General features: G+C 44.9%; 1 protein-coding gene across 1 annotated transcript in view; it reads left to right on the forward strand.

The window, feature by feature from the left end:
• The window catches only part of MAP3K21 (mitogen-activated protein kinase kinase kinase 21), a 52,783-nt gene that overhangs the window by 15,316 nt on the left and 20,614 nt on the right, over window positions 1-16,853 (forward strand). The window contains 2 exon segments of the mRNA XM_070733969.1: window positions 7,593-7,770; window positions 12,301-12,449. Of these exon segments, the coding sequence (XP_070590070.1) occupies window positions 7,593-7,770; window positions 12,301-12,449 (327 nt within the window).

The following is a 16,853-nucleotide window of genomic DNA, read 5'->3' on the forward strand; positions in this document are numbered from 1 at the left end:
AGAGGCCAAATTGAATTGCATTTAATTAATATTTAGACATTATTCTTGTGGCACAGGGAGACTTTTAGGTTTGTTGCAGGGTTGGGTGGACTACAAATATAAAATGAAACACATCAAGTCTAATCCAAAACCACAGAAAATTTGATTTTTTAAATAAAAAGTGCCAGAGGACATACTGTTAATTTCGACATAATAGATTAACATGTCTGCTCTTTGTGCCAAGAGCAGTGGAATTAAGTTGGCTTCAGGATTCTGAATATAGGGAAAAAAGAATTGAAATCCTTGATAATTGCGAAGGAAGCATTCTAACCTTATCAGTGATATAGTATTATCTTGCATCCTCCTCTGTGTCCCAATAAGCTACCTCCCCAAGGCCAGTTTCAATGCAGATAATCAGATTAAAGATATTTACTTCCACAGTGAGTATATCATTTGGATTTTGTACTTTGTATGCTGTATTTTTAGTACTGAGGATGGCGATTACCTACCATTGTATTGTTGGATAACAAGTCATTTGCCTGAAATGAATCTCTAGGAGTAATATGTATCTTCAGTCATCTATTGTCTTCTCCTCTTTGGATAAACCAATCATCATGTCAAGATGTAAAACTGGTAGAATTTAAAACGGGTAAGATTTCAAACTTGTAATATTTAGAAAGGTGCAGTGTAACTTGTCACACACTCAGGTGTTAAATAGATTTTAAACTCATTGAGTTCAATGGAGCTTACATAGGTACAGCCTAAATATATATTTATGCTGATTTTACAAATTTAAATATCTAAAAGGTTAATAAGCTTGATGTAAGGTTGAATTATGATCAAACCACAGCACTTTTTGAAATGATGCCTCCTTCCTTCAGGGTGTCCAGCAAACCTGGAAAACAGGGAAAAAAGAAATTATCAGGGAAATCGGCAGTTCGGGAAACATCTGGGAATTATTTATTTAATTTATTTTGTCCAATACACAATGAGGGTTTTAGTGGGTATACACAGTAAAATACATAATGAAGGTTATAGAGGATATACTCATAGTAAAATATAGAATAGAAGAGAAGATATAGGAATAAAACATACCAATGAAAGAACAGAAGAAGAGATATAGGAATAGAAGAAAGGTATAGGAGATACAGTATAGGAGAGCAATAGGACAGGGGACGGAAGGCACTCTAGTGCACTTATCCACACCCCTTACTGACCTCTTAGGAATCTGGATAGGTCAACCGTGGATAATCTAAGGGTAAAGTCTTCGGAGAGGGGCGGCATACAAATCTAAATAATAACTAAAATAAAATAAATAAATAAAGTGTTGGGGGTTTGGGGATGACACCATGGAGTCTGGTAATGAGTTCAATGCTTCGACAACTCAGTTACTGAAGTCGTATTTTTTACAGTCAGGTTTGGAGTAGTTAATATTACGTTTAAATCTGTTGTGTGCTCTTGTGTTGTTGTGGTTGAAGCTGAAGTAGTGTTCCATGCTCCTTTGGTGTTTAGTCATGCCGGCCATATGCACCGGGGTGGTGCAGCAGGTAGAGTGCTGTATTGCAGGCCACTGAAGCTGACTGTAGATCTGTAGGTCAGCGGTTCAAATCTCATCACCGGCTCAAGGTTGACTCAGCCTTCCATCCTTTCGAGGTGAGTAAAATGAGGACTCGGATTGTGGGGGCAATATGCTGGCTCTGTTAAAAAGTGCTGTTGCTAACATGTGGCAAGCCGCCCTGAGTCTAAGGAGAAGGGCGGCATAAAAATCGAATAAAATAAATAAATAAATAAATAAATAAATAAATAAATAAATAATATATAAATAATATATATTATATATTATATATATTATATATTATATATTTATATATATAATATATATATAAAATCTACAAAAACACACACACATACACACACACACACACATATATACCACGGTTTTTCAAAAATATTAATTAAAAAATACTTTGCGGGTTTTTTCCCTATACCACGGTTTTTCCCACCCGATGACGTCATATGTCATGACCAAACTTTTGTCTGCCTTTAATAAATATTTTTTTAATAAACTTTAATAAATAAACATGGTGAGTAATAATCTGAATGGTTGCTAAGGGAATGGAAAATTGCAATTTAGAGGTTTAAAGTGTTAAGGGAAGGCTTGTGTGTGTGTGTGTGTGTTTTTGTTTTGTTTGTTTGTTTTTTATGTCGGATCACCCTGGTATATATATATATATGATCACAGAATCATCATCAGACAGCACTGGCTCTTTGGCTTTGAAATGGGGATGTGTACTGCCCCCTAGAGTCGGGAACGACTAGCATATATATCTGAGGGCTCTACCTTAGAACAGACATTAAGATGCCTGGAGACTGCAGAGGAAATGGAAGCTTGCTTTTTTTCTTGACCCCATCCCATGAACTGACCGATTGAATTCAACTCTTAATGCCAGGTCGGTGGTAAATAAAGCTCTCCTCATCTGGGACCTGATCCTGGATGAGGAGGCCGACCTGGCTTGTATTACTGAAACCTGGCTGGGCCCGGAGGGAGGTGTTCCTCTCTCTGAAATTTGCCCAGCCGGGTTTCAGATATGGCATCAACCTCGACCCCAGGGAAGGGGGGGAGGAGTGGCTATTATAGCCAGGGAGAGCCTTTGCCTGCGTAGGCTCATTGCTCCGGAAATTGCGGGTTGCGAGTCTCTCTTGCTGAAGTTGGACTTAGGGGTTCAGGTGGGCTTATTTCTCACGTACCTGCCTCCCAGCTGCGTGTCAAAAGCCCTGCCTGTGCTACTCGAGGAGGTAGCCGAGTTGGCGGTGGAGTTCCCCGGACTCATTGTCCTGGGGGACTTCAACCTGCCGTCACTCGGCGAAACCTCTGGGTTGGCACAGGAGTTCATGGCCACCATGACAGCCATGGACCTGACTCAAGTAGTACAGGGTCCGACTCACGAGGGAGGGCACGCACCTGACATGGTATTCCTTTCCGAGCAATTGAGTAATGGTCTGAGACTAAGGGGCTTAGAAGCATTGCCTTTGTCATGGTCAGACCATTTCCTACTACGGCTTGACTTCCTGGCTCCAATCCTTCCCCGCAGGGAGGCGGAACCAATGAAGATGTTCCGCCCCAGACGCCTGATGGACCCAGAGGGCTTTCAGACGGCGCTTGGGGTTATTCCAGAGGCACTCATCCACAGTTCGGCGGAGTCTCTTGCGGAGGCCTGGAATACGGCTGCTGCGGAGGCTCTTGACCGGATTGCGCCTTTGCGACCTCTCCGTGGCGCTAGACCCCGTAGAGCCCCATGGTTCAACGAGGAGCTCCGGGAGTTGAAACGCCAAAAGAGACGTCTAGAGAAGCGATGGAGGAAGAGTAGGTCTGAATCTGATCGAACACTTGTAAGAGCTTTTATTAAGACTTACAAAGTGACGCTCAAGGCGGCAAGATGCGCGTACCATGCCGCCTTGATTGCATCAGCGGAATCCCGCCCGGCCGCTCTGTTTAGGGTGACCCGCTCCCTTCTTAACCAGGGGGGAGTTGGGGAGCCCTTGCAGAGTAGTGCCGAGGAGTTTAACACGTTTTTCGCTGATAAAGTCGCTCAGATCCGGGCCGACCTCGACTCCAATTGTAAAACAGAGTCGACTGACAACGAGTCAGTTGAGGTGACTGGGGCACGTACTTGTCCACCTGTCTGGGAAGAGTTTGATCTGGTGACACCTGATGAAGTGGACAAGGCCATTGGAGCTGTGAGTTCTGCCACCTGTCTACTGGATCCGTGTCCCTCCTGGTTGGTCTCGGCCAGCAGGGAGGTGACACGGAGCTGGGCCCAGGAGATTACCAACGCTTCCTTGGGGAGGGGAGTTTTTCCATCACTCTATAAAGAAGCGCTTGTGCGCCCCCTCCTCAAGAAGCCCTCCCTGGACCCAGCCGTACTTAACAACTATCGTCCAGTCTCCAACCTTCCCTTTATGGGGAAGGTTGTCGAGAAGGTGGTGGCGCTCCAGCTCCAGTGGTCCTTGGAAGAAGCTGATTATCTAGGTCCCCAGCAGTCGGGTTTCAGGCCCGGTTACAGCACGGAAACCGCTTTGGTCGCTTTGATGGATGATCTCTGGCGGGCCCGGGACAGGGGTTTATCCTCTGTCCTGGTGCTCCTCGATCTCTCAGCGGCTTTCGATACCATCGACCATGGTATCCTTCTGCACCGGTTGGAGGGGCTGGGGGTGGGAGGCACTGTTCTTCAGTGGTTCTCCTCCTACCTCTCTGGCCGGTCGCAGTCGGTGTTAGTGGGGGGTCAGAGGTCGGCTCCGAGGTCTCTCCCTTGTGGGGTGCCTCAGGGGTCGGTCCTCTCCCCCTTGCTATTTAACATCTACATGAAACCGCTGGGTGAGATCATCCAAGGACATGGGGTGAGGTATCATCAATATGCCGATGATACCCAGCTTTACATCTCCACCCCATGCCCAGTCAACGAAGCGGTGGAAGTGATGTGCCGGTGCCTGGAGGCTGTTGGGACCTGGATGGGTGTCAACAGACTCAAGCTCAACCCGGATAAGACGGAGTGGCTGTGGGTTTTGCCTCCCAAGGACAATTCCATCTGTCCGTCCATTACCCTGGGGGGGGGGGGAATTATTGACCCCCTCAGAGAGGGTCCGCAACTTGGGCGTCCTCCTCGATCCACAGCTCACATTAGAAAACCATCTCTCAGCTGTGGCGAGGGGGGCGTTTGCCCAGGTTCGCCTGGTGCACCAGTTGCGGCCCTATCTGGACCGGGATTCATTGCTCACAGTCACTCACGCCCTCATCACCTCGAGATTCGACTACTGTAACGCTCTCTACATGGGGCTACCTTTGAAAAGTGCTCGGAAACTTCAGATCGTGCAGAATGCAGCTGCGAGAGCAGTCATGGGCTTACCTAGGTATGCCCATGTTTCACCATCACTCCGCAGTCTGCATTGGCTGCCGATCAATTTCCGGTCACAATTCAAAGTGTTGGTTATGACCTTTAAAGCCCTTCATGGCATCGGACCAGAATATCTCCGAGACCGCCTTCTGCCGCACGAATCCCAGCGACCGATTAGGTCCCACAGAGTGGGCCTTCTCCGGGTCCCGTCAACTAAACAATGTCGGTTGGCGGGCCCCAGGGGAAGAGCCTTCTCTGTGGCGGCCCCGGCCCTCTGGAACCAACTCCCCCCGGAGATTAGAACTGCCCCTACTCTCCCTGCCTTCCGTAAAGCTCTTAAAACCCACCTTTGTCGTCAGGCATGGGGGAACTGAAACACCTCCCCCGGCCACGTACAATTTATGTATGGTATGTTTGTGTGTGTGCTTGTTAATATAGTGGGGTTCTTTTTAAAACTATTTTAAATACTTAAATTTATTGAATTTATTTGGATTTGTACGATTGTTTATATTTTTTTGTTGTGAGCCGCCCCGAGTTCGCGGAGAGGGGCGGCATACAAATCTAAATAATAAATAAATAAATAATAAATAAATAAACTCTAATTTTAGTTCTGAAAAAGAACGTTTATATGTCTTCAAATCGGAATGAATATTTTTCAAACAAACTGGGGTTTCACCCAGTTGCCCTGCGTGGCATCAGTCACTTGTAGAATTGTTTTTATTTCATGATTTATGGCTAAAGTAACTTTCAGATTCTGTGTATGTTTTCAGCTACGCATGGTTGAGTGCACAGAATAGGTCCAAGTTGTAAAGGTCACTTGTTTTGATATGAAGCTAATGGGAAGCAAATATCTGTAGACATGCAAGAGGGATGGCCTAGTCCAGGTTGCTAAGCAACAGACCACAAGAATTTGTTCACTCACAAGGCCCTGTCGCCTGTTTAGTTTGTTTATGTCAAGCACTCCACCACCCAGTATGACAAACGAAGGTAAGGTGGTGGGGGAAACGTAGCATGTCTGTAGCAGTTGTAATTCTCCATTGTGTTTGAGGTAGATAAATGGTTCTACCCCTGCTCTTTTTATCTCTCCTTTCTTAGTGGGGGGAAAAAAGAAAGTAGAGGACTGGCTGACTGCGAATTATCACCTTTCCAAATCAGATTGTGTTTGGTTTCGGTTAGACTGCCTGACTGACATGGAATTTGTGGAATTCCACTTTGCATGTGTGGAATTTAGAACAAAACCTCTTTCATTAAAAGTACAAAGGCCATCATATTCAAACCATTAGTTTTACGGCATGCTCTTGGGACTAATTATTGCCAGCCTGAGCACTGAATTTCCTTAAACTGTCTTTGGTATTCGATTTGTGCTGCAGAATGGGTTGATAATATGTATCACTTTTTCAGAAATAGTAAAATATTAAACATACCCCACAGTTAGAAATATGAGAGGGCGTTAGCCTTTCACTTGAATCCATTTCATGGCCATAGCTACTCTTAAGTAGTTACTGGTTAATAGCGTGTTGCTGTATAGATTACCCCGAAGAAAACACCTTAATCTCAATTTACTATCTGTAAACCAGACTTTGACCTGTATCTATCAAGTGTTCTTGAACACAGTTGCTACCATTAGCAAAGATATATAAACTAAATGCAAAATGCGTATGAGAATAATATGCCACCTTTTGACTCCCCCCCCCCTCATTCTATAAACCTGGTTTCCCGTTTTGTGAATAAGTTTCAATGATCTCTATCTCAAATCACCAGGGAAAAAACAATATAAGGCAACTCATGTATTTTTTCTCTAACTTCTGACTGAACAATGCCACTGTGTTTACTTGGCTCTATAATTGAAGGCTTATGGCAGTAGAAATAGCATAGTGGGGCTACCTTTGAAGAGTGTTCGGAAACTTCAGATTGTGCAGAATGCAGCTGCGAGAGCAATAATGGGCTTTCCCAGGTATGCCCATGTTACACCAACACTCCACAGTCTGCATTGGTTGCCGATCAGTTTCCGGTCACAATTCAAAGTGCTGGCTATGACCTATAAAGCCCTTCGTGGCATCGGACCAGAATATCTCCGGGACCGCCTTCTGCCGCACAAATTCCAGTGACCGGTTAGGTCCCATAGAGTTGGCCTTCTTTGGGTCCCGTCGACGAAACAATGTCGTCTGGCGGGGCCCAGGGGAACAGCCTTCTCTTTGGCAGCCCCGACCCTTTGGAATCAACTCCCCCTGGAGATTAGGATTGCCCCCACCCTCCTTGCCTTTCGTAAGCTCCTTAAAACCCACCTCTGCCTTCAGGCATGGGGAAATTGATTCCCCTGGGCCATTTCCGTTTTATGTATGGTTTGTCTGAGATGTATGATCTGTTTTTTATATTAATGGCTTTTAAATTGTTTTTAACTAGCATTGGATTTGTACTGTTTTCTTGTGAGCCGGAGAGGGGAGGCATACAAATCTAATAAATAATAATAATAATAATAATAATAATAATAATAATAATAATAATAGTAGTAGTAGTAGCAGCAGCAGCAGCAGCAGCAGCAGCAGCAGCAGCAGCAGCAGTAGCTGGAGAAATAATCTAAAAATAATGTCAGTGTAGTGACAAATAAATACATTTTAAATCTAAATTATTTATTGAGTTTTCAATTAAGCAGAGTTTGATTATGCTTACATAGTCCTTTTTTAGTACAACTGACAATGAAAACATTTATATCTTTTACAGTACTGTTGCTTGAGAAGGTAGAAAATGATATTCACAACAAAACTCTGAAAATCACAGATTTTGGCTTGGCGAGAGAGTGGCACAGAACAACCAAAATGAGTACTGCAGGCACCTATGCATGGATGGCTCCTGAGGTCATCAAATCGTCCATGTTTTCGAAAGGAAGTGACCTTTGGAGGTAAAGTGTTTAAATGACTTCTATATAACTAAATAAAATTTGAGTCAACTTTATGCTTAATGGTTTTTTCCTAGTGTGCATGCAAAATAACCTTAATAGGTTCTACATTTTTATTGGCAAGGTTTTTTTAAAAAATAGGAGATGCTTAATTTTCATATTTAAGCAGTAATTGCATTCATTCCTGTGCATGTGCAGAAGCAAAAACACACTGGGATGCACACGCACACACAAGAGAACCAAAGCTGCATGCGCAGCATACCAGAAGCGGAAGTAATGGCAATCCGCCTCTGGACAAGACGATATGAATTCCGACATAAAAAAGTTACATTTTATGCCAAGAGACAATGCTACCAAATTTAATTATGGAGAGTAAGCCGCTTTGTCAAGTTTTCTGGTTTGAGCAGTTTTTCTGTCTTGGCTTCCTGGTTTGGATACATTACAGTACTTCCGTTTTTCAGGTTTTATAAACTGGATCAGGGACAGTGTCAAACGCATGAAAAAAGCAAAAGAAATAAAGGGTTTATATATTCTTGTAATGCAATTGCAATGAGGCCACCTAAGGATTTATCTTCTAGTATACATATATTAATCTACTTGCCATGTTATCCAAACCAAGTGCTTAATGGAAATAAGCTAATTGGGGGGGGGGGGGGGAGGTAAAAATATTGTTTGTATAATCGTGGGGGGTTTTTTTACATACACTGTCTTATTTGACCAATTCCTCATTCACTTTTACACCTGATCTTATCCTACCCTATGTGAATTGGAGCACAACAATCAGCAAGGAGTTCCACCAGGAATGCACAAACCCTGTGGCTTCAAGCAGCAGTTTCCTCACTGACCCCCCCCCCTAGCGGCTCATCCAGTTAATGCAAAAGCAAGCAAATCCTATCCCGTGGCCTTGCAAAGTATGCATTCCACTTCACAAAACTAAATTTGTTCCCACTAAAGTTTAAAGCTTTGAAAATTCATAGCACTCTGACTGACTAAGTTGAAATAAAAGCAAAGCAATGGAAACTGCAGTTTAATGTTTCCAAATGTAAAATAATGCACTTGGGGAAAAGGAATCCTCAATCTGAGTATTGTATTGGCAGTTCTGTGTTAGCAAAAACTCCAGAAGAGAAGGATTTAGGGGTCGTGATTTCTGACAGTCTCAAAATGGGTGAACAGTGCAGTCAGGCGGTAGGGAAAGCAAGTAGGATGCTTGGCTGCATAGCTAGAGGTATAACAAGCAGGAAGAGGGAGATTATGATCCCGCTATATAGAGTGCTGGTGAGACCACATTTGAAATACTGGGTTCAGTTCTGGAGACCTCACCTACAAAAAGAGATTGACAAAATTGAACGGGTCCAAAGACGGGCTACAAGAATGGTGGAAGGTCTTAAGCATAAAACGTATCAGGAAAGACTTAATGAACTCAATCTGTATAGTCTGGAGACAGAAGGAAATGGGGGGACATGTTCGAAACATTTAAATATGTTAAAGGGTTAAATAAGGTCCAGGAGGGAAGTGTTTTTAATAGGAAAGTGAACACAAGAACAAGGGGACACAATCTGAAGTTAGTTGGGGGAAAGATCAAAGGCAACATGAGAAAATATTATTTTACTGAAAGAGTAGTAGATCCTTGGAACAAACTTCCAGCAAACGTGGTTGGTAAATCCACAGTAACTGAATTTAAACATGCCTGGGATAAACATATATCCATCCTAAGATAAAATACAGAAAATAGTATAAGGGCAGACTATATGGACCATGAGGTCTTTTTCTGCCGTCAGTCTTCTATGTTTCTGAACTCCCCTCAGCTATGGTAGTAGAGGAGAAGGAAGACTGTATACTTGCATGGACACGCTTTTAATTCTGAGCCATGATTTAGTATAACACCTAAAAGCAGCCACGAGAGACATCAAGCCTACCCAGAACACAGAGATTATTTTGTTGACAAGAGTCTACACAGCTTCAAGGCCCTCTACAAAGCCTCATGGGTCAGTTTTTCTTTCCTTAAAACCAAAGAAAGTGAAAGCTGATAATTAAAAACTCTGGATTCCCTTTGTGCTTCTTTGCTCCTCTTGCTTCTGCTGTACACCCTTGATTATTATTTTCCCCGAAGCAAGAAAATGCAGAAGCTTTTCTGTTATTTTTTATCTTCAGCATTCTTTGATCTTTAAAAAGAGAAGAAAAAATATTGCACGCACATGTTTATTCTTAACTTGTCTACTAAACATAGAACTTTTTCCACGTTTATTCTTAACTTGTTGCCTACTAAACTTTTTTTTTTACGCATTCCACCATAGGAAATTTCTCCATTTCCATTTGCTTAGGAATGATTTCATTATTTCTGAAGGTGAATCAAAATGTTCTTAGCACTGTGGCCTTAGTGGCATACAGAAAGGAGTTTTTGCTATTGGCTCAGCTTCAGCATAGTTACAATGCAGGAAGATAATCTGTTATTTTTTCCCCTTAAAAATTTTAACTGCAGGCCACAGTTACCTTCTGTTATCATCATGCCCTTTGATAGTGAATTTCTTTTGAGGCTTGGCTAACATTTCTTAAGTAATTATGCAAAGTAGATATACAAAGGTGGAACTTGAGTTCTGCTTAGTAAGGCCCATGAAGCAAAATTTGGTTGCGCTGTTCTGATCTGTCTTATATGCCCCCCCCCAATTGATAGATTACTAGTACTTAAATAGAGAGGAAGCCTGTGTACATCTCCCATAATCCCTGAAGCTTTTTGCTAAATCAACAAAGGAAACACTAAGACTGATTTGTTGCTTAAGGAAGGAGAGTAATGGTTACACAGTGATATGCTGAGGCCTCCCATGTACATACAGATAAAGCAAGGCAAAAATGGGTGCCATTTGCTGTGTGTAACATTCATTGCTAGTCTTTCTGTCAGGGTGTCCAGCAAACCTGGAAAACAGGGAAATCAGGGAATTATCAGGGAAATCAGTGATTCGGGAAATATCAGGGAATTATCAGGGAATTCGTGAAAAAACCGCAATAAATCAGAGAAAAAAACCAAACTTAAAATGTTTAAAATTCAGGGGAAAATCTTTTTAAAAAAAGAAGATTGTGCTGCATGGCAGAGTTAAGCAAAAATGAGCACAACTGTGGCAACAACTTGCTTCCTCAGCTACCGATATTTCTCCATGGCTTAGCCATTTGGTATGATGTCATCTATGACCACGCCTTAACTAGATCGCAAGTTACAGAGAAATGTCAGGGAAATATCAAGGAATTTCAAAATGCTTTCCCCCTGGAAACCCTGTTCTGTATACTGCTTGAAATCACTCCTAATGCTAATGATGTTTACTATTATTATTATTATTATTATTTATTATTATTATTTATTAGATTTGTATGCCACCCCTATCCAAAAATTCGGGGCGGCTCACAACAATAAAAACAGTACAAATCCAATAATTAAAAAGTTTAAAACCCCTTAATGTAAAAACAATCATTTGTCTCATACAAACCATACATAAAACGGAAACGGCCGTTTCCCCATGCCTGACGAGAGAGGTGGGTTTTAAGAGTTTACGAAAGGCAAGGAGGGTGGGGGCAATCCTAATTTCTGGGGGGAGTTGATTCTTTCCGTGGGGAGTTGATTGAGATTCTGTCATCTCAATTCTGAAGACATTTCATTTTCAAACTTTATGGGTTGATCGGCTCAAATACACTATTGTAGAAAAAAAATCAACCCACCTCCCTCAAGTTCAGGAACATTTTAGAAACCAGCTTTACAAAATGCCCCAAATAACACCAGAAGATCATCAAGCCTCCTGTAAAAGAAGTGATAATTTGTTCCCTTTTGCAAATAGAGGATAACTAAATTTCAATCCACTTCAAATAAAGTTTGACAGAACAAGAATGAAATACAAATGTTGGTGTATATTATTCTGGCGGAAAATCTTGGGGGAGGAATAACTTAAATGCCGGCATCATAAAACGTTTCTGGATTCAAACATCCTGGAGGTTTAATATATGTTTCATTTTAAAATGAATAGGAGCAAATCTACTTTGGGGAGGACACAGACCATTGTAATGCCATTGTTATAATGCATCCTTCCTCAGCTTGATGCTTGTAAGATATACAGTAGAACCTCTGGTCATGAATGCTTCTGATCACAACCAAATTTGGTTCCTACCAAAAAATGCACTTTTTTTTTTCCTGTGGCTGATTTCCCCTTCCCTGCCATTTTTTTTTTTTTGTAAGGGCAAAATTTCAAAAATTAGGTTCGGGTCATGAGCAAATCAGTTTGCAGCCAAAGTTATAGAATGAAATTGGTTGTGACCAAGTTCTACTGTATAGCGTTTTAATTTTCTTTAAACAGCAGCATGGAAGTTGGGGTTATGGGAAATCCAACATATTCCAATGGCCCCAAATAGGGGGGAACAGATGCCCTCTTTCTGCATGTTATTTCTCCCACTACTAGAATACTTTCTAGGCAGACTGCTGTTCTTCTTTACCTTAAGGAAATCATGTCTTAGCATTACACAAACACAATTAACTGTTTGAAAATTTATTTATAGTTATGGCGTATTGCTGTGGGAACTGCTTACGGGAGAGGTTCCTTACCGTGGCATTGATGGTCTTGCTGTGGCTTACGGCGTTGCTGTCAATAAGCTTACTTTACCCATTCCATCCACCTGTCCTGAACCTTTTGCTAAACTAATGAAAGGTACTTGTGCTGCTTATTAAGACAGCTGATGTTAGATTGCTTGCATGTTCTCTATAATATATGTGACTCTTAACATCAGGGTTTCATTCAGTACTAAGCTAACTTCTATTCAGAGTCAGAAAATGTTTTTTCCATTCCACTGAAGTCTTGTACTAAATATACTTTAATATACTTGGCACTGGTATATTAAATAGGCGGTTCATTTGTTTGGAAAGTTGCATTCATCTTTGGAAGCACTAGCTTGCTTATTGATTCAATCAATTATATTCTACCTTTCTTCCCAAAGAAGCTCAGAACCATGCGATGTAGCTTCAATTAAAAGGGTGTGAACTATCTAAATGTTGCTCCGTGTTCCACCCAAGTTGCTTGACTGAGGATTTGAATTGGTTTCCAGGACAATAGCCAGTATACTATGTTTGGTATTATAGGAAATCAAAAGGCCTTGTCATTAGATTAACACAACTAGGAACATCAATCACACCCTTCATCAGAATTTCACTACTTTCATCATTCCAAAATTTAAAAATAACTAAAAAGTTATTCCTTGGAACAAATCACATGAGGAAAAAATGGGAAATTTATATTTATTTTTTTAAAAGCAGGAGAACATTTACCGTATATACTCGAGTATAAGCCGACCCGAGTATAAGCCGAGGCACCAATTTTTGCCACAAAAACTGGGAAAACGTATTGACCCGAGTATAAGCCGAGGTTAGAAAATGCAGTGGCTACTGGTAACTTATAAAAATGGAAAACAATAAAATTACATTAATTGAGACATGTTTTAGAATATTTATTTTAAAGAAAACCAGTAAACTAGCTCTGTAAATTTAAAAGAGGGTAAACAAATTAACAATATTAACAATAAATTAAAAAGTAAAAAAAGTAGCTCGATCAGGAACAAAGCTAAAACCTAAGAGTTAAAATCCTTCAAAACTGGATTCCTTCTCATCATTAATTGGATTTACATTATTGTTCTGTTTTTATATATGCTGTGAGCCACCCTGAGTCCTTGGAGAGGGATTGCATACAAATCCAATTAAATAAATAAATAAACAAACAAACAAACAAATAAGTGTATCCAAAGAAGAGCTTCAGCATTAGCTGCTGTGAGGTTATCAGCATAGAAAACCAAATAGATAGATAGATAGATAGATAGATAGATAGATAGATAGATAGATAGATAGATAGATAGATAGATATAGATAGAAAGATAGATAGACAGACAGACAGACAGACAGAAAAATATATAGATAGATAGATAGAAATAGATAGATAGATAGATAGATATAGATAGAAAGATAGATAGACAGACAGACAGACAGATAGAAAAATAGATAGATAGATAGATAGATAGATAGATAGATAGATAGATAGATAGATAGATAGATAGATAGATAGAAATAGATACAGATAGATAGATAGATAGATAGATACAGTGATCCCTCGAGTTTCGCGATCTCGAGTTTCGCGAAACGCTATATCGCGAGTTTTCTACCCGGAAGTAACACCACCATCTGCACGCATGCGTAGATGGTGGAGTTTGCATTACCGCCGGGCAGATCAGCTGCTAGGCGGCCAAAGGAACCTTCCCTGGGTCTTCCCGCCGGCATGGGGGGCTTCCTAGCACCCCCCGAACCCCCAACCCGGGTTTGGGGGGGTGCTAGGAAGCCCCCCATGCCGGGGGAGACCTTTTAAAACACCCGTGCCGCTTCCCAGCTGAGTCCTGAAGCCAAGCGCAGAAGTTCGCCTTTGGCGCTTGGCTTCAGGACTCAGCTGGGAAGGGCGCGGCTGTTTGAAAAGGTGGCAGTCGGCCTGGGGGGCTTCCCAGTACCCCCCCCCCAACCCTGTCTCCTGCCGCCGGTTTAGCCAGGAGAGGAGCGGCAAAGTGACTTGGAGGAATGGGAAACTCAAACCGCCCAGTTTCAGCTTTCCATTCCTCCACGTCACTTCGCCGCTCCTTCTGGCTGGTGGGGGGGGGGAGTTAGGAAGGTTCTACTTCTCCCCCCCAGCCAAAAACTCAAAGCCTGTCTCCTGCCACACAGTTTAGCCAGGAGAGCAGCGGCGAAGTGACTTGAAGGAATGGGAAACTCAAACCGCCCGGTTTCAGCTTTCCATTCCTCCACGTCACTTTGCCGGGGGAATCTGGGAGGGAAGATGACGCGCCGGCAGCACAGGGGCGAGGGGTGGGAGGCAAAGCTCTGCGGGTACAGCCCCTTTCGGCCAAGCCTCCCCCCCCCCGCCAAGCAGCCAGGGAAGCCGAGCCGGGCGTGGAACATCGGCGCGGGAGGCAGGAGACGATCGGGCGACCGGAGCAGCAGCGCCGCCGCCGCCACGCCCGGCTCGGCTTCCCTGGCTGCGTGGCCGGGGAGGCTTGGCTGAAAGTGGCTGGAGCCGCAGAGCTTTGCCTCCCCCCCCCCTGTGCCGCCCGCGCGTCATCTTCCCTCCCAGACAAAAAGGCCACCCTTCGGCTCTGCAGTTTCAGTGGGGTTTCCCCCGTTGCCCAGGGATTCCTGAACACACCACAGCCACCTCCGTTCGGGCGAAGGAATCCCTGGGCAACGGGGAAACCCCACTGAAACCGGGCGGGTTAAGCCTCCTTCGGCGACTGCGGAACTGCTTGCTGTCAACTTTGCACTGGGCAAAGAACTCTTCACCTCCCGCCAGGCACGGACGAAAGGCGTGGAAGTCTATTGTAGCAGCTGCTACAGCGGAGACATTTTGGGGGGGAGGCAGGAGGCAGGAGATCTGGCCCTTCACTTGCCCTCCCAGCAAAAGGCAAAGCCGCGCAGCTCCCCAGCCGCCAAAGGAGGCTTAACCCCACCCCTCTGTCCCACCCATCGCCCGTGGCCGGCAGAAAAGCGGGGATAGGCAGGAGGAGGTTATGCCGACCACGGGCGATGAGTGGGACAGAGGGGTGGGGTAAAGCCTCCTTTGGCGGCTGGGGAGCTGCGCGGCTTTGCCTTTTGCTGGGAGGGCAAGTGAAGGGCCAGATCTCCTGCCTCCTGCCTCCCCCCCCCCAATGTCTCCGCTGTAGCAGCTGCTACAATAGACTTCCACGCCTTTCGTCCGTGCCTGGCGGGAGGTGAAGAGTTCTTTGCCCAGTGCAAAGTTGACAGCAAGCAGTTCCGCAGTCGCCGAAGGAGGCTTAACCCGCCCGGTTTCAGTGGGGTTTCCCCGTTGCCCAGGGATTCCTGAACACACCACAGCCACCTCCGTTCGGGCGAAGGAATCCCTGGGCAACGGGGAAACCCCACTGAAACCGGGCGGGTTAAGCCTCCTTCGGCGACTGCGGAACTGCTTGCTGTCAACTTTGCACTGGGCAAAGAACTCTTCACCTCCCGCCAGGCACGGACGAAAGGCGTGGAAGTCTATTGTAGCAGCTGCTACAGCGGAGACATTTTGGGGGGGAGGCAGGAGGCAGGAGATCTGGCCCTTCACTTGCCCTCCCAGCAAAAGGCAAAGCCGCGCAGCTCCCCAGCCGCCAAAGGAGGCTTAACCCCACCCCTCTGTCCCACCCATCGCCCGTGGCCGGCAGAAAAGCGGGGATAGGCAGGAGGAGGTTATGCCGACCACGGGCGATGAGTGGGACAGAGGGGTGGGGTAAAGCCTCCTTTGGCGGCTGGGGAGCTGCGCGGCTTTGCCTTTTGCTGGGAGGGCAAGTGAAGGGCCAGATCTCCTGCCTCCTGCCTCCCCCCCCCAATGTCTCCGCTGTAGCAGCTGCTACAATAGACTTCCACGCCTTTCGTCCGTGCCTGGCGGGAGGTGAAGAGTTCTTTGCCCAGTGCAAAGTTGACAGCAAGCAGTTCCGCAGTCGCCGAAGGAGGCTTAACCCGCCCGGTTTCAGTGGGGTTTCCCCGTTGCCCAGGGATTCCTGAACACACCACAGCCACCTCCGTTCGGGCGAAAGAATCCCTGGGCAACGGGGAAACCCCACTGAAACCGGGCGGGTTAAGCCTCCTTCGGCGACTGCGGAACTGCTTGCTGTCAACTTTGCACTGGGCAAAGAACTCTTCACCTCCCGCCAGGCACGGACGAAAGGCGTGGAAGTCTATTGTAGCAGCTGCTACAGCGGAGACATTTTGGGGGGGAGGCAGGAGGCAGGAGATCTGGCCCTTCACTTGCCCTCCCAGCAAAAGGCAAAGCCGCGCAGCTCCCCAGCCGCCAAAGGAGGCTTAACCCCACCCCTCTGTCCCACCCATCGCCCGTGGCCGGCAGAAAAGCGGGGATAGGCAGGAGGAGGTTATGCCGACCACGGGCGATGAGTGGGACAGAGGGGTGGGGTTAAGCCTCCTTTGGCGGCTGGGGAGCTGCGCGGCTTTGCCTTTTGCTGGGAGGGCAAGTGAAGGGCCGGATCTCCTGCCTCCTGCCTCCCCCCCCCCCCCCAAATGTCTCCGCTGTAGC

Source organism: Erythrolamprus reginae, chromosome 1 (assembly GCF_031021105.1).
Source record: "Erythrolamprus reginae isolate rEryReg1 chromosome 1, rEryReg1.hap1, whole genome shotgun sequence".
NCBI lineage: Eukaryota > Metazoa > Chordata > Lepidosauria > Squamata > Dipsadidae > Erythrolamprus > Erythrolamprus reginae.